General features: G+C 44.4%; 1 protein-coding gene across 1 annotated transcript in view; it reads left to right on the top strand.

Moving 5' to 3' along the window:
* The first annotated feature begins 3466 nt into the window (after nucleotides 1-3466).
* The window catches only part of GPR137B (G protein-coupled receptor 137B), a 35441-nt gene continuing 15224 nt past the window's right edge, over nucleotides 3467-23683 (top strand). The window contains exons 1-3 of the mRNA XM_019527381.1: nucleotides 3467-3967; nucleotides 13279-13328; nucleotides 22069-22291. Coding sequence (XP_019382926.1) covers nucleotides 3599-3967; nucleotides 13279-13328; nucleotides 22069-22291 — 642 coding nt within the window. The 5' untranslated portion in view covers nucleotides 3467-3598. The remainder of the gene's footprint in view (nucleotides 3968-13278; nucleotides 13329-22068; nucleotides 22292-23683) is intronic.

The following is a 23683-nucleotide window of genomic DNA, read 5'->3' as shown; positions in this document are numbered from 1 at the left end:
CTGGGGCAAGAGGCCAATATGTTTGACCACCTGTACTTTGAGGGCTAACTGAGGCAGCATTCTCAGACAACTTATTTTATCACAGAGCCAGTCGAAAGTAGAAATTGCAAAAGTCCTATACGCTTGCTGCAGAAACAGCCTCTAGAGGGGGCTAAGTTACTGAAACCTGGTTTGGTTTGATGCTCAGTGTTTATTCCAGATAGCTCTAAGGAACATACAGGCAATCCAAGTAAACACAAGCTTCCAGATGGAGATCACAAGCAAAGCCATATATTTCAAGACAAATTCTGACTACCTGTGAAGTTGGTTCAGGACCTAGCAAAACTTGAAACCAAAATTACTTTACACCCTCCTTGCAAAGCCCATTTTAAGGACTTCATGAAAGACATTTGAAAAGCATTTTCAATACTTTGGTAGCAAAAGTCATAAGCTGAAGAGTGTACTGTCAACACATGCTGAATCATTGACACTTGAGTCAGCAGACTCTTCAGTTTCCAATGACTTGAAAAAAGGAGGGCACCAGGCTTGTCTATGTCAAAGAGCTGCATTTCAAGTTGCAGAATCCAGATCTGCCATCAGATCTTTCAAGTCACAGAACATTGTGACACCTGAGCCAAACATCAGCTTCACCCTTAAGTTTACCCTAATGCTTATTTCTTTGGACACTGACCCAGGAAGGGAAAGAAAGGGAAAGGAAGAGGACAACCAAAAACCTCGAAGTACACATTCTCCAGAGAGTGGGATCCAACTAATGACAAAATGTATGGTTGAACTGCCCATACTTAGACAATCTGCACAAGAAGTTGTGGGTACTAAACAGCTTCCTCGATGATGCTCCAGGGACATTGAGTGAAACCCTATTATTGTTGTATGGAAATAGCTTTCTGTTTCTACATTTTTACAGTAAATTCTGTGCCCATAGCAGATCACACATGACAGTTTGAAAGGATTCATGTTTTACTATTGGCAATTCAGGGATGTATTTACACTTATCTAGTTGGTTAAACTTTGACAGTGTCAGCTGTGAACATTTGCTATAGGTCACTGATAAAATGTGATAAAGGAATCATGTGCCACCTTTTGTTAATGGTAGCCATAAGCAGCAGTCATGGACATGTTTTCTGAGAACAGTGTAGCCTGTTAAACCCCACTGACACTGTATCCTGGTCTGTAGATAGTATGCATTTGTTCTGAAATAGTGTTGACTTTTAGGGTGTGCATCATGTCATCTCTACTTGCTATACACTCCTTTGTGGAGCCCGGGTAGTATCTAGGAGGAGGCTGTTGTCAGTGCCCAGCATCTATGTATGGAAAATGTTCTTGGACTAGGAGAAAAAGTCTACTGCAATATATACTGAAATGTTTTTTCATTATATTTTTACAACTTCTGTATACATCATAATCCTCTACCCCAGGCTCTTCACCCTTTCCCCACTAGTCTAATAAGAGTGAAACCTTGTGAAACGCCACTAGGAATTTTGAAAAAACAATATTCCTTATTTCCATGAGATTTTGGATGAGGGGGGTGGAATCAGGTGCTAGTTTAAAGTTAAATCCAGGGATTATTTACTCTGGGGTCATCATTTTGATTTTCCTTCTACAGCATTTTAAGCATGATGAGCATTGCAACATACATCTCAAAGTTTACAAGATTCCTTTTATTTTTATTCTTCCCCATTTTCCCTATCCCCTTTTATATTTGGCTAGTGAAGGGGCTTATCTAGGTTGGGAACTGAGTCTCCTAGGAGGTGAGAATTTAAACTACTCAGTATATCTTCAGAAGGGCTCACACCATAAGCATACACAGGCTCTTTACTCAGAGTGTTCACATCTGGATGCCTAAAGTGAGGCTACATAGGTCAGCAATCAAACACATTAATCAGAAAGACTGATTAATCAACCTGCCTGTTAATCAGAAAGACTGAGCACCCACAAATGTCTTGCAAGGCAAGGAGAGCTAGAATTGTTCAGCACATTGAATAATGAGAGCACTTCTATTTAGGTGCCTAACAATGGATTTAGGGGCACAGGTTTTTCTGACACCCACATTTGATATTTTCAGGGCAGGGCTAAGATCCCTTTCAAAATCTCTTTGAAATGCCATCCAAAGCTCTATGTGAGATATGTTTATTGTTAATGGTCCTGATAATTGTTCTTCCAGCCAGGCAGTCATGAGCATGTCATTTTTCCAGATATTTGTTCTGTAGGCTTCATTCGTAACGTATATCCTGATCTTGTCCAGTACTGGAAGCTTGGAAGCCTTCCTAGCTATTTTACAGCATGATTATTTTACTGAGGGCATCCGCTTTGCACTGCTCACAGGAAATACGGGAATTTAAACTGGGAATCATTCCAGTTTAGCAGGGACATTCTTTTAAATCAAATTACCATTTATTATAAAAACAAGCCTAGACCATAGAAGATATTAACTATGCTCCAGCCACAACTAGAATGGCTTTGAACATGTAAGTTACTTGGCTGTATATGATGTTACACAAGGCCTTGAGGTGTCCATTAGGAACATTAATATCACAGTTAAAAAGTCTAAACTACTCAGTTTCACTTCCCAGTTCTCACTTGCTTCAGACATATGCTCACAACAGCAAAGTTACCCACAATAGAAGTTATAAATTTATAACACTAATCCCAGGGGCATTTCTGTATGCTTACCAGTACATGTGTCAACTGACACCACACTGATGACCAAGGTAGAAAACAACTGAGAAAGAAAACCCGCAGAGGCTTGTATACTTGATTGCATTTTGCTTTACAGGGTTACTGTTCTTGGTAACAGGCAGAAGCTTTGTGCCAGATGGTTTTTGTCCCTCTTCATTGCCCAACTACCAGAAAAGGTGTGTGTGTGTGTGTGTGTGTGTGCGTGTGTGTGTGCGTGTGTGTGCGTGTGTGCACGCGCACATGCATGTGGGAAGGGGAGGGGAGAGAAGGGGACAGGTTCTGGAAGTGATGACCGAAGCTTTGCTGTATTCTGTATTCTTTGCTGTAATCCTGTATTTCCTCATAAATCCTGCAGCATTCTGCATTACAGACCCAGACCTATACAGCTTACTGCAGCATTTTGAATCATTACTGCACTGTTTTCAAAAGAGTTGTTATTCTCAGGTAAATACAGTCAAATAAGTTACTTGTTAAAACAAAACTAAACAAAGGGAGGATCTGGCTTGCAGTGGGGAAAAAATCCTTTAGATAGCAGCTTCCTATATAGTACAGCAGCATTACTGAACTCACTATAGATCAAGATCAGTTTATCGCCAAATCCTTTTCCAAACAAAATACTCAAGCAAGAGGTGGGTTTCTTTGTTTCCAAAGGATGGGGTTGTCCACCCACAACAGCAACCAGCAGTTTGCACAGCCATTCCCTGCCAAATGCTGACAAAGGCAGTCCTAATGAATCATTCTGAATTGTGATCATGTGCTACCAGCCGTCAGTGAGCTGCCAAAGAGGAAGTGCAGCTTGTTTTCTTTCATTTTCTTGATTCCTATGCTGCAGGAAGATGAGAGGAGAAGGAGGAGGAGGAGGAGGTGAAAGCAACAGCAGCAGCCAAACTTAATAAGTAATCCTGACAATTGCTGATTTCAAATGGAGGCCTCTGAGTGGGACCCACTGAAAAATGATACCCTTCTACCGACCCTGACGCCAGCTGTCCCTCCATACGTGAAGCTGGGCCTGACTATTGTATATACTGTGTTTTATTCACTGCTCTTTGTGTTTGTCTACGTCCAGCTCTGGCTGGTCCTCCACTACAGGCACAAGAGATTCAGTTACCAAACCGTATTCCTATTTCTGTGCCTCTTTTGGGCCTCTCTCAGGACTGTGCTCTTTTCATTTTACTTCAAAGACTTTGTCACAGCAAATTCTTTCAGTCCCTTCATCTTCTGGCTTCTCTATTGCTTCCCAGTCTGCCTCCAGTTTTTTACACTGACACTGATGAATCTTTACTTCACTCAGGTAAGGAATGGACCTTTCTGTGCCTTGGTCAATTTTAAATCCTGAAGAATTGTAAAGCATTATTATTATTATTATTGTTATTGTTATTATTATTATTTTCAAGATTCATGGGAGAGATGTCATTTCCTAATGTATACAGGGAGGCAAAAGCAGAACATTGAAAATACTTAATTTGTAGCTTTGATTTTTGGAGGGTGAACAAGTGACAACGGTTACAACAAAACCTATAGCCTGGACTGGCCCTACAAGGTCCCAACAAAATAAAAAAATACATGTGTTGGTTAGTAAAAGGTGTCATTTAACTGATGGTTGAATAAAACTGCACTGGAGACATTGGGCATACTTTAACGTAGATATTTAAAATGCAGGTTTGTTCCTCAAAGAGACAATGTAAAGTTTCCTGTGTCTCAGACCTGCTCCCGGTGGAGACTTGGAATTGTGTCTTATGGATATGTTGGACAGAGAGGAAGAGAGATTTTAGCTCTTATTCACATTGGTTCCCCTGTGCTAATGTAAATCTAACCAAACTGGATTTTATTTCTCTTCAGGTATAATCTCTCAAATTGTTAATGCGATCCCTATTGCAGGCCTAGATTTTTATTATTTGTATTACAATAGAACCTGTAGACTCCAGATGGGTCTAGGCCTCTGTAGTACTATGCTGTGTGCATGGAAAGAAATAACCACTGTTTCAAAGGGTTTCTAATCTAAACAGATAGCTGTGGAATGGGGAGAAGGGAAGTATTAAACCCCATTTAAAGATGGAGAACTGAGGATGTATGTACATTGCACTCTGCAGTGCAATGCAGAGATACCCAGGCTAGCTGTAAACAAGTGAGCTCAGGTACTGGAAGCAATCACACCATAGCAACTGGTTAAATTAGCCTGTGCAGTGCTCTGTGAGCTTTATGCCACATTATGCCACAGTTTGCATATAGACCTATCCTGAGACAAAGGGGGACTGTGACTTGCCCAAGGTGATACAGGAAGTTTATGACAGTTGTGATTAAGACTCTAGATCCAAGGCATTCTGGCTCGCCCATGGCGGGTGCCTTGGCTCTGCCTGGCCCAGAAGCAGTGGGCATCCTGGGCTGTGGTGCATGTGGTTGGTCCCAGTGCCCCCTGGTGCACAATGGGAGTTGGGGAGTGGGGACAGACTCAGCTTTCTGGCAGCACCCCCAGTGATGGCTCACTCTGCCCAGCTGCCACTCCACATCCACCGCTGGGGATGCCAGATGGAGCAGGTGGGCGGGCAGGGTCTCAATGGAGATCAGGCCAGAATACCTGCAGTGAGCGTGTGCTCGTCTGGGCGGATGGGATGGGGCCATGCTCTGGTGGGGAGCAGCATCCAGGAGTGGGATGGGCAGGGAGCTGGGGGTGGGGGCAAGGGTTGGGATCATGGGTCTGTTAGAGTGTGGGTCCCGGGCCTGAGGCAGAGGTGCAACCTGGTCCCTGCACATCCCTGCCCACAGAACTGGTGACCATTTCAGAGACATGCGGGGAGTAGATTGCAGCTCTGCCCTGGGGCCCTAGCCCCACGCTGTCACTGCCCTATGATCCTGGCCTCGCCAGCCTGTCCCACTCCCAGACGCCACTCCCTGCCCACCTGCAGCCCCATCCCATCCCATCCACCCAGCTGAACGCATCCTACCCATGGGGATCCCAGGCCAGTCTCCATGGAGACTCCACCCACCCTCCCACTCCATCCAGCACCCCAACGGTGAGCATGGGGCAGACAGGGCTGGAGCTGGATAGGATCAATTGCTGCCTCCTCCCCGTTGTGCTGTGCCAGGTCAGGTGCCCCTCCCCTCCCCCCAGCCCACAACAGCTCACCAAAACTAGTGGCCCTCCAGGCCAAAAAATTACCTACCCCTGCTCTAGATCTTCTAAGGCTCAGTCATAGGCAGAGGAAGGCGGGGGATAATGGACCTTAGCTCCCTCCAAACGTGTCTCCACTGATCCAGTGCCACCGCAGCACTGCGCCCAATGTCCCTGCCACGCACTGGCCCCAGATTGGCCCTGTGGGACAAAGGGGTGGCCCCACACCACCCTATACCACCCCTACATCCCCAGCCCCCCCAATATTTTCTCCTGCCACCATGTCCTAAGCCTAACCTTCCTCTGAATTTTTCCCTCAAAACTTTATCAGGAAGGGTGTTTTTTTCCTAGCGTGGATGGTTCTTATGGATAAGAACGCAGTTTAGGTTTTAAAGGCAATATGTGAAACTCCTGTTAAAAACCCTGAAATAAACACAGACAAAACATATAGGGAACCTTTCCTCTGTAGGTCTCCCTATACAACTTAGGCTCACAGGCCAGGTACAGACATTACACTTTTACTGGTATAAGTAATTGGAAACCAGTCTATACTCAGAACAGAAGTTTGGCGCACATAGCCTGGTTTAAAAATGGCAGAACCTAATCTAAGATTTGCCCCTCGTCCCCACCCCCCACCAGAGGTAAAATGTATGCTCTGTTTGCTACTGATCTAAACTATGGCGCTTACCGAAAACCACATAACTTTGATTGATTCCACCTTGGGCTTTTTGAATGATTGTACCTAGCCACAGCAATCCAAGCCTGTTCCATGGCCACTGTGTAATGAATGAATTTGGTGATGGTCCAATATCACACAAATGCTTTTGTCATCACAATAGTTGGCACTAAATGGTAGCTTTGGGCAAAATTCTCCTTTCATACATAAATGCACAACTCCCATTGAAGTCCTCTGAAGGCAGAGTTTTATATCTTGGTGCTCTGCCGAGAAGTTAAGGATTAAATGAGCATAGAGAGTGTATTACAGTATGTACTCTGTACGCAGAGTGCCAGCACTCAGGGCTTAGCATCATGGATAAAATTGACTTCTTTCATCTAAAGAAAGACCTGAAAGGCAGAGAATTTAAACTGAATGTACTCAAATGTTCATTTTACTTGTATTTTCATGTTACTCTCTGCTAGTACAGCTAGGTAGGGAGCGTGATCTGGTAGGTAGAGGAGATCTACATTATGATTTTTAGATTCTGTTCTTGATACCAGTTCTGCAGCTTCACCTTTGCGTATCACAACCTTTCTAGAGCATCAACTCTGCAGCTCTGTAGAAGTGGGACAAAACACTTAGAGCATATAAACAAAGGACTTTAGACTCATGACTGACTGTTGTTATAGATGAGCAAATTATTATTAGTGCTGTTTGCTTCAGTGCTGATTGCTCCCTGAAAAGTTCTGTTTAAAATAGCTTTAGATATTCAACCCAGCTAAAACACAGTTAGGAAACACAAGTGCAGCCCTCATGAGAATATAACATAATACATGAAACAAATGTATGTACACACTACTAGGTATTCTTTGCTTCCAACCAGCCAGGAGGTGACTTGGCTTGTAATTCAGTCTGCTATTGAGACTATCTTTTTATGCACACCTACCTAGCCACAGCAGGCAAGCAAAAGCTTGTGTGAAAGGGGTGGGGAGAGAGAATGTGTTTTCAGTCATAACTTATAACCCCACAGACCTGTTCTAAGGCAACTTTTAACCTCTTTCCTTTCTCAAAAGGGCAAAAAAAGCAGTTTGCAGCCTGTCTCTCACTATATAAAAGTCAGACTAGTTAACTGATACTTAGTGAGAAAAAAAGACATTATCTATCACTGGCAAAGGGACATGCTGGGTCTCAAGTCCATCGCTCTGCCACTTCCCATACTTTATAGAGCTTGGAAGCTGATAAATATATACATATTTATTTCTTAAATAAATGTATGACTTATTAAACTGCTAAATATACACATATTCATTTTAAGCAACAGAACAGAAAGAAGGCATTGTCCCCTAAGCCTGTGCAAATGATCTCGGCTGAATGACAAAACTGATTTAACTGGCAAATGCTTAGGGCAGTTTGTGCCTTTGAACTTGACAGGAAGTTAGCAGCAACTATTGACCACATACCCCTGAGCAACAAGGATCCAAGTGTGAACCATATGTTTTGTGCAGCAAGATCAAAAAGACATACTAAACCCAAGGCAGGAGTGGTTTTCCCCAACCCTGAGAGTTATCTGCCCTGGGGAGGATGTTAAATCCTCAGCACAGTGAGCAAAGGATTGGCACTTGGTGCTTGAAAGGATGTCTAACAGGTCTCCCAACTATACAGTTTGCCCAGTAAAAGATGCCACACAACATCCATGCCTCCCGAAAGTTTCCTGCACGCTCGTGGCTACAACGCACCAAATCTAATGGAACAATGGGAGAAGCAGTTGCAAGGAGATGGGTTTCAGACTGAGATTGTTTCTTGAGGTCCTCTGGCTTGAGCTACGCCTGCAGGTTGCGAATGTACATACCAAATGATCTGTACTATGTTTTTTGATTACCAAGAGATGGTACATCATAAAAGATGCTAGAGAAAACTTATGCATTCACAATTAACTCCTCTCATCAGAAAGCTTAATTGCAGGAGAGGTACATTTTTTTCAATCAGGAAGGAGATAGAGATCATTTTGTTATTCATTGTCCATGTCTATATGTTTAGCTCATATAGAAAATAATCTACTCATTCCTTCAGGCTAAAGTTTCCTTTGCATGTAAAGTCATGAAAATAGGTCTCAGGTTAGTGTAAAAACAGATAGTAGGATTGTTATTGTAAAACAATAGCTGAACACTTGCAAATAATTATGCACTATAAGCAAAAGCCACCCCCTTCACTCATCAGATAATATACTGTGACGTACTTGTATGCCTACAAAGGATAGCTTCAAAAGCCTGGAATTCTCTCAGTCTCACACTTGCAACTTCCCCCCCTTCTCCATAAGTTTCTCTGGGCTATTACAAAATTGCAAATCAACAAATTACATACTTCTGCTTTACTTGAATGCAGCTAGTGGTTGGTTTGGAATTCAAATGCTCTGTTACACATTTCCTGCCTGGACATTTCTCTTCTCCCACTGATTGGTGTTCAGTGGCACTATCAAGGTTGAACTGAGAAAAGTCCTGAGGTTTTTCGAGGCAGGTGTGAAGGCCTAAAAACCGCCAAAGTCTGGATTTAGAAAGGAAGGCCAGATGCTTAAGAGGGAGTAGAGGGGGGAAGGGGAAGCCAAGAGGAGCTGACGTGTTTCATCTTGCTTTCTTACTTTTCAGACTTTAAAGTGACTTGGGGTATGTATGGAGGTTGTGTGAGGGACACAGCTTAGGGCAGAGGGGGTTGGGTTAGAGGACTAGAAGGTCTTTAAGTTCTGGGAGAAGTTTGAAGGGGCAAGGCTCCCAGCCAGGGGAGGGCTGCCCAATGGACCCAGACCTAGGTCCTAACTATGACACCCTGACAAGGAAGATTGCTGTTCCTCACATTGCTTCTAAGGAGTCATAGCCGCCAACAAGAAGCAGAAGCAGACAAGCAAAGGGCAGAGAGAAACCTAATGCAATGTTTCCTGTGCTATAACTTGGAGGGAAAATGGATGGAAATATTTATTACTGTAAATGGAATTTTATGATATAATAGTTATTGAGGCCCAGAAGGCAGGTTTGACTAAAGTATCGACATGCAGTGCTAAAGCAGTTTTATCCTGTGCTTATTATTAAATTGAAGGGTGCTTTAAATGTACTCAGTGCTCCACAGGAGTGAAAATAGAGGTGAAGAAGCATAAGACAATCTCTGCCCATTACACCTGATGTGATGTCTACACTAGAAAAAGTAGTACTGCACATGCGCTAAATTGCTGGTATAGGCAGGGCTTGGGTGCTTTTCCTGACCCCATTGCTATGACTTGATAGTAAAATTGCCCTAGCTTCGCTTGCACTACACTCAACAAATTGATAAGGTCCAGAGTCTAAGCTCTTTACTAACACTGATGAGTTGCTCAATCTGTGATTAGCTGCGTCAATGAGTGTGGAGCTGCGCATGGGATGAGGCACTTCCAGTGTGAGTAAGAGTGGCAGGATCTAGCTGTCTGATTTTTGCCTGGTGATGTGACAGTAATAAAGTCTACACAAGAGCTATCTTTATTCATTTGCAAGTAAAGACATTTTTTTGCAAAAATCTTGTTGATCTAATAAAAGATATCATCTCTACTATGTGTCCTGATTGCCCTTTATTCATAGCATTCTTGGAGATGCACCAATACAGTAAAGCAGTTACATGTCTCCTTATTGTAAATAGAGCCACAGTTTTGAAATTTGGGAAACAAAGCTTACTTCCCCATTCAATGGGTTCATTTGCACAAGAGGTTTACTGCACTGTTGACTAATTAGCTGCACAGTAAACATCTTGGCATCTATACATGAACCCCTATTAGGCTGAATAAACTAATTTACTCCACAAATACAAGTACTATCCTTCTGCAAAAAACTCCACAGCAGTGCACATATAAATGCTGGTGGGGCTGGCTGAGGCATGAGGGTGCTTCAGTGGAGGGGCTGCCTGCCAGTTAGCTCCATGGTGGATCACCCTAGTGCCCCAGCCAGCCAGCCATCCCCTCTGCAGCATGTTGAACCAGGGGGAGCAGCTGTGGGCTGGCAGGGGCATCCTGCCATCTGGGACTGCTCCGACCTGGCTCCATGTGCTGTGCATGAATAAACTCTGGTGCTTATTGCTCCGGAGTTTATTGCTCCTGGGCACACATTTAAATAGTATGCCCAGGAGCAATAAACTCTAACTCTATAAGCTCTGAAGTTTATTCATGTACAGTAATAGCATATGTAGATGCTCCCATTGGTTTCATTTGCTCTTATAAAATTCAGAAGTATAATTTTCACTGGTGCAGCTCTACCATTTTAGCACTCTCTCATCTAAACCTGAGGCCCTGTAGTTTCTCTTATAAATTCCACATCTATTTTTCCCTAGGGTAAAAAAGGCTGATCAGGGTAGTTCTGCATCCCTCCTTTTATACCAGTGCGTCATCGCTCTCTCTCTCTCTCTTTCTCTCAAGAAGAAGGGTGACAGAAGATGGCTCTCAAGCAGAAGTACAACTGGGCGGTTTGTGCCCTGGGCGATGGCCATGCATGGAGCACAGCCACTGCTGGGTTGCTGGTAGTGCTGTGGTAGCTGGCAAAGCAGGGGTGACAGCTGCTATTTTTGTGTTGCCACAAGTTGGCCCTTGGGGCTAGAGCCCTGCTTGCCCCCCTCAGTTACATTACTGTATTCCAGCTTTTGCAACAATGCTCCTGGATTTTGTAGCAATTTGACTTGTGTTGCACTGTAAATGGTATGGTGCTTTTATGCTTTTATGTTAAGCAGTATTTTGCTCCTGGAAACAGTCATATTGAAACTAACAGCACTATTTGTGTAAGTGAATGCTACTCTAAGGCTTGCAAAATCTTCAGTCCACCATCAAGAATCACTTCCTTGGTATCGGCAAGGCTGTGATCCTGTTCTTCGGTTGTAAACAGCATCTTCCACAATAAACAGGACAGACAAAACCTGAATTTTTAGTGCAGAAAGTATGCCCTGAAATTTACTGCCCCCATGCCTGCAGTGCCCAAATTGTCAGGCTTTCTTCATACATCCCAGAGAAGCAAAAACAGCCATAATTATTTAATGTATTTCCTTTGAGCAGCAAGAAAAATGAAATCATGTCAGAAGTCCTGTGGAAGATGTGGCAGCAGACTGTTTAAGATGTCTTGCTACAGCTCCAGACTTGTGCCAAAGGTTGTCCCTAGTTGACCCAGCTGAAAATGGGTACCTGGCTAGAGGCACTTCAGTGTGATGCTGGCTATATTACTCCCTTGTGTGGCATTGACTATAGAAGCCACTCTGCCTTAGCTACACCAGACCAAAGGACTCAGACAGACCATTTTGATTCCACTTGAAGTCCTTTGAGGATTTGTTATAGTAGGTGCCTAGAGAATGGAATATAGAGGGTCCTGCCGGACTTTATAGTGCCCCACTTTGATCTACCTTAAAAACATTTGAAGCTGCTGCAGAGATTTTTCTAGCTTTTCCAGGTTTTAAACTGCTTTTGTTTCTGAAGCAAAGCTGCTTTTTCTGGTTCTACCTAACAAGCACCCTTCTCTACAGCTGAGGAGCTTAGTGCGTGAGTCAAGATATTTTCCGTGATAAGGCAGCTGTAGATCATGAATAGCTGAAAATAGCAAATATTATTTCAGCTACATTTAAAAAGCATGAAAGAACAAACCTAGTGAAAAGGAACAGAAAAGATCAGTAGACAGGAAAATGGTTCTAAAAGGCACCAACCACAGTGGAACATGAAGTATCACTAAAGGTTATTTTAAAAGTACAAAAATAATGTCAATTTGATTTCTATTTTTTTGAAATCTGATTGATTTTGTATTTGAAGTCTATTTCTTTTAAGTCCTTGGCAAAAAAAGTTGAGTTGAAACAGATGCTTACAAACTGCACATATTTAGAAATTATTTTAACCCCTGAATTACTAATGGTGCTTCCCTACCATTTTGGATCATCATGATTTCTTTTCATTTTTATTTTTTACAGTCAGAAAACTGCTGTGTTAGCTATTGCACTCTAAAATGCCAGTGGTGACAAGATCAAGGTAGTTTTAACTCGGATACAGTTAGACAAGGTCAACACTATAACCTCATATCTAGTTACATTGTGGTTAATAACTACAGTGCCTTGTATCCACTCAGATTGTACAACAAGATAGCTACCCTGCCTTAGCCAGAGAAGACAGGATGCGCTTCAGTGTAACATCATCAACCTCTTTCTCACTGAGGCTGCTCTGGCAAAGTAAAGGTGCCCTAACTTGGAATGTAAACATTTATACACCAAATTACAGATTCCTATCCAATTACTGGGATTATCTTTTAACACTCCTATGCCCCTGAGTGGGTTAACTGCTTTGTTTTTTCCCTCCTACCTACCTTGCCTCTCCCAGCAGTGCCCCCTCTTTTTTTCTACTGTTTATAGTCTAATCATTGCTTTATTTAGAAGCTCCACTTTCTATAGGTCCTTCATAATGGCTGATGAAATAAGCGGCTACTTATGAAAGCTTATGCATCTCTGATTCAGTTAGTGCATAAAGTGTAAATCAACCAAGCCTTCTACACACATTTGAGCGATTTTACCCTAAGCCAGAGTAGTGTAAAAAGGCCTTCATGTGAATGAGAATCAGGCTCAGTGTGTCAACTAAAGCTAGGCTATGCTAGGAAGTTGTGCCAGGATAATTATTTTAATTTGGAGTGTAAATATTTACTGGGCAAATATATCAATATCACTGTGTTTTGACAGTAAAAGTTGTAACCAAATGTGCAAAAAATATTTTATGAAACCCAGTCTGTGTGAGGTGTCATATTACTGGTATAGTTCTTTATTTGCATTTGCTGTACATATAATGCCATTTTTTCTTCCATTTTTGCAGGTTATTTTTAAAGCTAAATCAAAATACTCTCCAGAACTACTTAAATACCGGTAAGAATCATGCAAACCTTTTTTGTAGCAAATAAAATGCCCATGTATTATAAGAATCGTTGTATTATTAGTAAACATGTCCTTATAGTCTCCTGTCTACAAATGCTTTATTATTATTAAGGATGGTTTGGATGCCCACTGTGAAATTTAAAAATGGATGTCACTTCCCCAAATTTAACAGCTGCATTTTTATATATCTGAATATGTTAAAGTGGGGTTACAAAACATGAGCCTGGTGGCCAGTTCTGGTCCACAGGGCCACTCTATGTGGCCTGCTGGACTACTGATGTACCCCAGAGGAGTGGTCTGCCACAGAATCCAGGGCCTGAGGGCCCCAATAAACATAGCAATTGGCAGCAGAAGGCTGAGCAAGGGCTAACAGGTCCACTCGCCCTCCAGCTACTTTCCCTGTCTGTGCTGCTGAGGCCCTACCTCTCCAGCTGCCGGCCCTTAGCACCATGCCTTGATGCAAAGCCAGAGTTTCTGCCAATGTGTAGTGTGGGTTGTAGCTGGAGCCACCACCACCACATGTTCTGGGGTCAGAGCCAGAGCTGGAGCTGCCGCCACTGTTGCTTCCTCATGCCCTGGGCTTGATCTGGCCCACAAGGAGCCTGATATCTAGCCTGGGACACAAGACAAATTTGTCACGTGTGTTAAAGTATTAAGTGCAAGATGAGCTGAACAGTCACTTGCAGGTGTGTCTATTTGATGGCTTCAAGTCTTTGCTTGGAGATTGTTGGGGACCTGTTGTGTCCAGTTGGAAAGGAGAGAGATTGTCTGTGTCTTGAGGCAGATCTGGAACCTGGCTGGAGAGCTGAGTTGATTTCTAGAGGTGGACCTGTGCTGGTTTTGTGTTCAACCCAAGAAGTTTGGTTACTGTCTTGTCTGAGAAGGAGGGATTGTAAAGAATAATTTGTGGTTTATTAAAAGGCAATGCTAGGTGTCCAAGAAGGTAGGAGAGGAATTAATTAGTTAATTAGTCTTGCAAGAGCACCCACAGGCCTCCTCAGGGAGCAGAGGCCAGTATGCTGAGTCCTGTGGAAACAGAAAGTGTGAGCCACAAACATAACCTCAATGTTATGACTCAAACCAGGAAAGTGGCATAATTTGGAATATGGTTACTTGGCCTTCCACATCCTTACCATTCAGTAGAGCATGATGTTGTACCAACAACTGAAGTGTTGCTGTTGTGGAGAGCTCGTATCAATTTAGCTCAACAGTTAGTATTCAAGAACAGGAATTTAGGAGCTGTGGGTGCCTATACACAAGCAGCGAGGCTGCTCCAAGGCACTGTAATTACAGTGTGTCAGAGCAGACTCAGTTATTCAAGTCTGCTGGGACATGGTAATTACCATGCTCCAGATGACTCCAGCGTCTCATGTATCAGCATCCCTGTGCTTAAAAATGGCAGCAGGGCCACTTTAACTAAAGCTCATTCAACGAGCTTTAGTTAAAGCACTCCCCCCACCACCACCATTTTTAAGTGCAGGGCACGCTAATACACGAGATGCTCTGAGCACTTTAATTAGAGCAGCTCTTGTAGCCACTCTAATTAAAGCATCCCTCACACCCAGAGCAGGTGTACAAATGCCCTGTCGTGTTTCCTAGAATTGCAGCAAAATGATTGGCTGGAAGGCAAATGGAGAGAACCATACTGGGATTCTTGGCTAAATAGTGTGTGAAACAGGTAGAATGTGAGAAGATGGTTGAATGATAAAAAGAGAGCATCTATGGGAGACAGCAGCTGGTGTAAAAATGTAAACAGAGGTTTAAGAAACGTGTGACAGGCAGAGAGATTTGCATGAAACCTGGAGAACAGGAGAAAGCAAGTGAGAAGATGGAGCTAGGGAAGCGGAGACACAGCTGTAGAGAGCTGAGCAATGAAAAACAGCAGCTTTGAATTTGGATCATTCACCACTACTGGTAGAAACTGCAATGTTTTCTATTACAAAGTGCTTGAAGAGAAATTTATTTAAACAAAGAGCACTTGTGATATATGAACAGTGTAAATGGAACGAGTGCATCTGCACCCAGCATGTGGTTCGTTGAGAGCCTCCATTCTGCATGGCATGGTAGCTGTCTGAAAGTTTCTAATGCACATACTGTCAGTTCACGTATGTGCTACATCTTTTCTTCTTATATTCAAAACACATAGAACTCATAAGCCTGCCATATGCAGAGATCTTGTACTTGCAAAACTGTATTGGTTAAAGGTGTGACTTTTTTCTGATAAACTGGTGCAACTCCTAGTGTGGATGCAGATATATTGGTATAAATCCTTGTACCCATGTAACTTATTCCCCTTCCCATAAACTGATCGTTCTACTGGTATAACTACATTATAGTAGTATAACTGTGTCTACACTGGAGGGCCTATAGTAGTTATCTGAATTATATTTTTCCTTAGTTTTGAATGTGTAGGGTGCATCCACACATGCAGGCATGTGCGATTGTAGGAACTCAAATAGCAGTGGCACAAATTTGTGCCAGAGATTTGTGCACCAGGACACATGCCTGAACATGTAGTTTGGTGAGGGGCAAATTGTACCACTTGGGGCAAACTGACCACGCACACCTTGCTGGGCTTGTTTGACCACAGCAGTCTTTCCTGCCCAGAGCAGGGGGGCTGGACCTGATGAGCTCACAAGGTCCTTTCCAGTCCTAAACTTCTGTGAATCTGTGTGTGAATGTGTGACACTGCTCATCTCCTCCCAGACCTTCAGCCAGGGGGAGCTAGAGGCTGGGGCCAGGACCCGTGCTGGCCCCAGTAGTATAACAAGCTGCCTTGAGGAGTAGCTCAGGGCTACTTGCCCTCAGGAGCTTCTGACACCTGGCCAGCTGGTATCTGGGGCACTATCCCTTGTGCCAGCTGGACTGCTGAAGCAGCCCTAACCTAGAGTGGCCCCTGTACCCTCTACCCACTGCAGCAGTCTGGTAGTGGGGGCTGCTGCCTGGCTGTAACCTGCTGCCACATGCAACAGCATCTTCCCCCTTGGACTTGTGACCCCATGGCTGCATGCCTGCCAGACCCAGAAAGGGACGGTATGACCACCTGGGCTCTGGTACAGGCACTGCAGCAGAGCCGCCTGCCCCTCTAGGCCAGCTGCCAATGGGCTGTGGCTCCACAGTTGGCCTTCAGGCCACACAGTTGTCCTTCAAGTGCCCCGCTCTGCCATCTGGTCAGCTATCACCCAGAAGTTGTGCTCCTTGCAGTAGTCCACTTTGAACTGTCAAAGCATGTCCTTCTGGCTCCAAATGGCTAGGAGGTCAGCCACCTCATCTGCCCTCCAGCTGGGTCCCTGGTGCTAGGTCCCTGGGCAGGCTCCTCTGCCCGGGTCCTGCCACTTGCCTCACCCTCAGGGATCCTGGTATTCCCTGTTTTAAAATGGCAGATTCTATGATAAAAAACCCAAATTCTCTCATTAAAATACCCCAAATCTGCATTCTTCCACAATTAAAATGAAACGCTACTATATATAGAGAGATAAGTTCAGCAATATTTTATTGATATATTTACAAGTTTAAAGCAATTCAGAGGCCTACCAGTGTCTCTGCCTCCTTGGCTCACCAGGATGTGGGGTGCTGAGCTGCTCTGCGATGCCAGTGCCCTGCCCCTGCCCTTGCCTCTCACTCCCAACCCACAGCCCCACATTCCCAACCAGTGCCCCTCACTCCTGACCGACAACCCCTGCCTGCCTCCACTAGCTCCCTCCCGGCCACAGCTCCGTCCCAACACCAGGATGAGTCCAGCTGCAGCTGTACCACCTGCTGCTTTGTGGCCCTGAGCAGTGCCAGCCCTTGCTGTTTTGCTCCCCATGCCTGTGCCCAATCCCCAGCAATCCCCATGTCATTCCTGGGAAACCCACGACTGAGTTCAGGGACCAGGCTGGACAAGCCTCTTCCCTTCCAGGCTGGCCTCTTCCTGCACAGGCTGCTCTAGGTGGGCAGGGGGCTCTAAGCCCAGCTCTGGCAGCCTCTCCTATCTGGAGCTGTCCCCAACCCTGACCCCCATTTCTCTCCCTCTCTCACACACACCTCTGCTGCCACCTCCACCCCTCCCCCTGTCCATCACACCCCCAAGTGCTTCCTGGGACCAGGAGCCCCCACAGGTCAGGGCCCCATGTTCCAGCACCAGAGTGGGCACAGGGCAGGGCTGCAGTGTGGCAGTTGCTGCTGCAGCCACAGCTCCTGCCAGCAGGTCCTGTTTTGTCTGGCAGCTGGGCACACAGGATGTGAGATGTGTGGGAGGGGATGTCAAGTTTTGGGGGGAAGTGGTGTAGGCATGGGTGTAGGGTTTGTGAGGGTGGTGTGGGGATTGTGCAGGGGTTTGGGGTGGTGTGGGGTTAGTGGGTGGATCATGGGGGAGTTTATGGGTGTGGGGGGACTGTGTGGGGATGAGGGGGAACTACTCAAGAGAGAATGGGTCTCCTGCCTGCCCTTGCACAGCCCACAGCCCCCCTGCAGCAGCAGCCGCTGGAGCACTCATTCCTGTTCCTGGCAGAGACCCCCAGGGGTGTGGGCACACCTCAGACTGGTGGCTGTACATGGGGTCACCCTGGCCCAGCCCACGCAACCTCGAACAGAACTGGGCTGGCTCCTGCTGTCACCTGTAGCTTCTGGTACTGCAGGCAGAAGCCGCGTGCCCTCAGTTCCAGCCAGGTCCTACCTCCATGTGCCACACATGCTGTCGGACCAGGCTGGCACCATGAGGCGGCCCCGTGCCTCTGGAGGTCCCTGCCAGGAGTGGGCATGAGCGCCGTGATGGCTGCTGCTGCTAGAGCAGCAGGGGAAGGGGGCAGGTAAAGAGATGCTTTGGCCAGGTGCCATAGCATTTCTTTGGAGGACCCATCCTCCAGTTGCCTCCTAGAGTGTGCCCTTTGCCACTTTTTCCCAGTGTGGGTTTGTTTGTTTGTTTTTTTGATACCAGGATTTTCTGGTATCAAAATTAGTGCCCACAGTACAAATATGTAGTGCGGGGAAATGTTTTTTATTCCCAGTGTGCCTCTTGCGGCATCTGAAGCTGCTTTGAGACGCTGCAACAGGCACATGCTTGCTTGTCTGGACGTGGCCGTAATATTTTATAAAGCTACAAGTAACCCAGATGTGATATACAATAGATAACAACTTTGTAAACGGGCAATGGTAAGAGTGAGGAGTGACCCTGGGTTTACATAGGTCAAGAACTTATAGAGTTTCAAGATATTGAAAAAGTCAATTATTCCTTCCCTTCAGAGATCATAAATCTAAAGAAAGCATTCCTTGACGCACTAATAGAATTACTCACCATGGCAAATGGATTGACTGGTAGGTCTGTGCCAGAATAGGCTGATAATGGAACAGCCAAACCAAGCTTAGGATTTTATTATAATCATGGTGCTTGGGCCAACCTCAGTTCGCTGTGAGCTAAGACTGAGCTGCAAGAAAGCCTCAGCTAATTTATGGTTTCTGGTGGAAGCCTCACATGAAATTTGATAGTTTGCTATGATTTCCCCTTTAAAGCAGGGAAACCATGGGGTTTTGCCAAACTTGCTCCAAGGCTCCAACCAAAAGTTAACGGAAGTTTCCCTTAATGGAAAGAGAAGCAGCAGAAAACATCTGCACATACCTCTTGAAGCATAGCCACAGCAAATCTTGCATAGGTCTTTCCACGTGCTATCCAAGCACAGCATTCAGGAAGAGGGGTACAGACAGTAGTATACAAGGAGTGGATTCTAGGTCACAGGGTACTTCATTCAATTCAATTGCTGAATAATTCATAAAAGGTCCTGCAATTGTGCATGTGAATGGAAGACAGTCATAGTCATGTTGCTTATGGAATTTCTGCTTTATCTTGCAATCTGAATGTAGGATTAGCCATGGGAATCAGGGGTTGGACTGGACTTGTGTGCAGCAGTAGGATGGGGTAACACCTCTATGCTGTCTTCTTACTGTCCAGAGAAGTTTTCATTTTTAAAATGGCACATCTGTAGCTGTTATGGTTGCTGGGATTGCTCCACAAACATAAACTAAAGGTAACGACTACCTCTCTCCAGTGGCAGAACCTGAAACAATAGCTTTGAGCTGTGAGGCCCCCCCTATGCATTTATATGTATAATTCAGATGGCCAGTGACAAACTGCTAAAGCAATTATCTATTTCTTTGCTTAAATTAAGAAAGGAGAGGCAAGATCATATTACAAATTGCTGCACAATCTACTTAATATGACTACTCATCTTGGTACCAGGAGCATATTGACTGAGGAATATAGGCAATGTATAAGTGCTGACATTGGAGGGGGGCACAACTCTGTGTCGTCACCAAGGTTGGGGGACACAAGTCCATGCCGCCAAGCCCACTGATGTGGGCATTGGGTCTGGCTGTTGGGGCAGAAATCGTGCTGCCACCACGATCCCCACTGCTGCTGGGTCTGGCTCTGGCCAGGCTACAGCCCTGTGCCCCGTGCCCCACTATTGGTGCAGAAATCTGAGGGGCCATGTGCCTTTCCATATCCACCCACCTCCATTCCCAGTGTTTGGGAATACACCAACACTTTCTTTCTGCCCCTAATTGAGAAGGAGATTTAACAGAGCCCAGTACAACATCTGAGCCACTTCAGGGAGCCAAGATCAAGGTATCAAGCAGGATCTACAAGTCTCACTACAGCATGTGACCCATGCTGAATGAGTTAGTCTTAGAGACCTGGGACTGCATGATCATGATACCATAAATGGGTTCTCAAGTGGGCAGAGCTTAAAAGACAATCCATACCTCTCTCTTCCAACCTGAGCCCTGATGAGAGTGCTTTTCTAAGCTGAGATAGGAGAGCAGAATACTGCATGTTACGGGTCATGAAGTGAGCAGTGCGAGGGGAGGAAAAGAGAGAAATATCCATTAAAGCCTCTTGGGAAATTAGCAAAATATAAGACACAATATTACAATACTAGGACAAGGAGCCTAATTCTTTGCAGCTATCAGTCAGTCTGTGGGAAAGGTAGAAGCTGTCAGACCATGATGCCCTTTGACATGATAGCAGGGGCGTGAAGCAGCTGCCTCAGAACATCTTACCCTTACACCTTCTGTCGCCCATAAACCGCACAGATGAAAATGTCCTCTCCTTACAGAATTATAGTGAGCACCAACTTCCTTCTGAGGGATAATTTCCATCATCTTTGAGGAAGAGATAGTCACTGTTTGACGTAACCAGAAAGACTAGGGTTGAATCATACACACAAAGCATATGCACAAAGGATTTTTTTTTCTTCAGTTCCCACTGTCCCATAATAAAAGGGTTACACCAGAGATAAGGGGGCAAGCACCCTTTCTTTTCCAGTTACCAACAAAGGGAGGCCTCATTGCTCTTGAAAATGAGCTAACAGCACTCTCAGTTTACAGTATGAGTCATAAAATATACACTTGGGGTAAAGGCTGGTAATATTTTTCACTGCTGTGTAGACTGGTAAACATTTTTTTAAGGTGAACTTTGATTTCCCAAAAGATAACCTGGATGTTTATTACAACCCAAATCCAAATTCAGACTTCCAGCAGACCGGGAGGGTCATGGCTCCATGCCCTTTCCCCATTGACTTTGTTTTGTAAACTTTATCAGATGGAGCTTCAATCAGCTGTGATGATGAAACAACCAAGCAATAAGGCTGGGTCTTATTGCTTATTTATGGAGCCAGATCTTGGCCTTGGCTGTACTGTTCCACATGGGAACAAAGCAGCATAAGGAGCCATTTAACTCCTCGGCATGTGGTACCTATACAACAGGTAACATTACAGGAGGTGGAACAAAGACAGGGTGGAGCTCAGCTACTAGTAAGCTACAACTACCCACGGCCCCCACACAGATGAGGCAGAGAGGGCAGTTGAGTCACATTTCTGTCTCTCCTCTGCTGTTGAGGCAGCATAGGTACGTACTGCCATGTTCCTAGTGCATGCCTGCCAGGTGCCAATCCAGGAATGAGTTTTTACATCTCAAATTCTGAACATTCCCTCCAAGAACTTGCAAGTGACTAAGTTCTTTGGGGAAGAGAAAAGGAGGTGGAAACGAACTGTCAAGTGTTTTTCAGAATATAATGAGTGCTGCCTAATTGGATATAAAAAGCATGTGACAAACCAGTAGCCAGGGGTAATCCTCATGGCAGTGACTAGGTACAAGACCAAGGCCTAGAACTGTCTGCATTATTCAGAGCTGGCTGTTGGTCAGAGGCGTGGGGGGCCTGTTTGCTGTGCAGAGCACAGGCAACTATGTGTTTGTTTTAAATGGGTTTAGAAGGCGCACATGCACTACATTTGTCACACGCTTTTCTCATGAGTGTGTTAAGATGCTCAGTCTTCCATGTCACTCCTTACAAATAATGCACAGGGGGTTCTTTCCTGTTGTAGGGTTAAGAAAGTTGTGAACTGAACCATAGCCATCCTCCAGGTAGGGTGGCCATTATAGAGGACAGTCTGGTTGTCCTCTGTCCTATATTGTTACGAAACCAGGGGCCTTTATGTCCTCTTTTGAAGAGACAAACAGAGGACATAAAGGTGTCAGTTTTCGTATCAATAGAGGACAGAGTAACAGAAAACCAGAATGTCCTCTATGATGGCCACCCTATCTCCAGGCCATATAGAGCATTTATGCAGCTGGTCTCTGTCACCTGTGACAGACTTGATGGAGAGACTGCGTCTTCCTTTGTTCTGAACACGGCCTCAGATGCACTGCTGACACTTGCTAAATGATAGTTCTCAAACCCTGTTCTCCTCTCCACAGGTTGCCTCTCTATCTGGTTTCTCTCTTCATCAGTCTCCTCTTCCTCTTGGTGAATCTAACGTGCGCTGTGTTGGTGAGAACGGAGAATTCGGAGAGGAAAGTCATCGTCTCAGTCCGTGTGGCAATTAACGACACGCTGTTTGTGTTGTGTGCCATTTCACTCTCTGTCTGTTTGTATAAGATTTCCAAGATGTCTTTAGCCAACATTTATTTGGAATCCAAGGTAAAGTAGACTTCCAAGTTCATTTCAAGACTACTTTTAGCTCAGATAAACAATTTAGTGGGAAAAGCTTCAGGTTGAGAAGTCTTTGGATTCCCCAGAAGCCAGCAATTTCCGTTTCAGTCTTTTATTCCATTTAGTTACCAATGTGCCTTCTGCTCTGTATTAATACTGAAAGACTCCCTAGCACTTTGCCATAAGAGTAGGAGTTTGAAGGAGCTGACATTGGTGGACTTTCTCCCAGATGTTTGTCAGCTGATTCCTGCCTCCACTTCAGAAAAAGATACATTTCAGTACTGCTGTATGTAGCTAGCTTGGCTTTTGGGGCCTTCATCCGAACAAATTATTATTTTAAGTCTTTAAGATAATGGCATATGTGTAAAAATAAATAGTAATGTATGAATGTCATTTCATAAATGAGCATGCCTCTCTGTTGGTAACTGAGAATTGGTCTTAAATACATAAACTTTATAAACAGAACCCAGAAGAAACAGATTCTTTTTCAATATTCTGCGGTATATACATGCATATATTTTAAATACTTCAGTATGTTAACAATTTGGAAATATGTTAAAGTAGAAAATGTCCTAGCTGATGTAATTGCAAACTCAGCAGGTATTTTACACAAAAGTCAATGTAGGGTTTTGTGCCTTATTTATAAATAATGAAAAAATGTTTCCCAAGATTTCTGAGCTTTCTGCTTTGCATTAAATGTAAGTCTTAAAATGACTGAAGCATAATAAAATGACTAGTAAAATGATATCCTTCTCATCATAAGAAGACTGTAACATTTGAAAACTCAATTATTGACAAAAAATCCTAGAAGAAAAGTATTCCCTTTATTTCTCTATTTTTCCATTTAATGAAATCCAGCCACACTGCATCAGCTGAAAGCTAGTTACTGATTGTTAGACTTAAAAATGCAGCTTTGATTTTACTCCCTGGCCTCCACCCACCCTCCTACCCCAGGACTCTGTCATTTGGTGATCAAAAGGCATTATTTTTATTAGTAACTGAGTTTATCTATTTAACGTAAATGGCAAAACTATAAGATTCTGTAATGAAGAACTGTTTACCACGTGGGGGCTCTGGTAGGATCTTCTATTCCATTTTTCCCCCTGATGCTATGCTGATCTGTTTTACTTCAGACCACTATGAGCAGAGAACGGCTCCCCTGAAATTGATAGGACAGAACATACACACTTGGGGTCTTGTTTCATGGGACACTTACTGTGTGTTAAATCCATGCAATATTCACATTAGAACATTTTCTGACCAGTTGATAGTAATTTTTACAGTGGTGCTGGGACCAACAATCAGCTGATTGTCAGTCCTGCCCCCCCCCCCCCCCCCCCCCCCCCCCCCCCCCCCCCCCCCCCCCCCACACACCCCCCC

Source organism: Gavialis gangeticus, unplaced genomic scaffold (genome assembly GCF_001723915.1).
Source record: "Gavialis gangeticus isolate Ggan-Ray unplaced genomic scaffold, GavGan_comp1, whole genome shotgun sequence".
Classification (NCBI taxonomy): domain Eukaryota; kingdom Metazoa; phylum Chordata; order Crocodylia; family Gavialidae; genus Gavialis; species Gavialis gangeticus.
The sequence above is the reverse complement of the archived record's forward strand: the minus strand, read 5'-3'. Positions and strand labels throughout refer to the sequence as shown.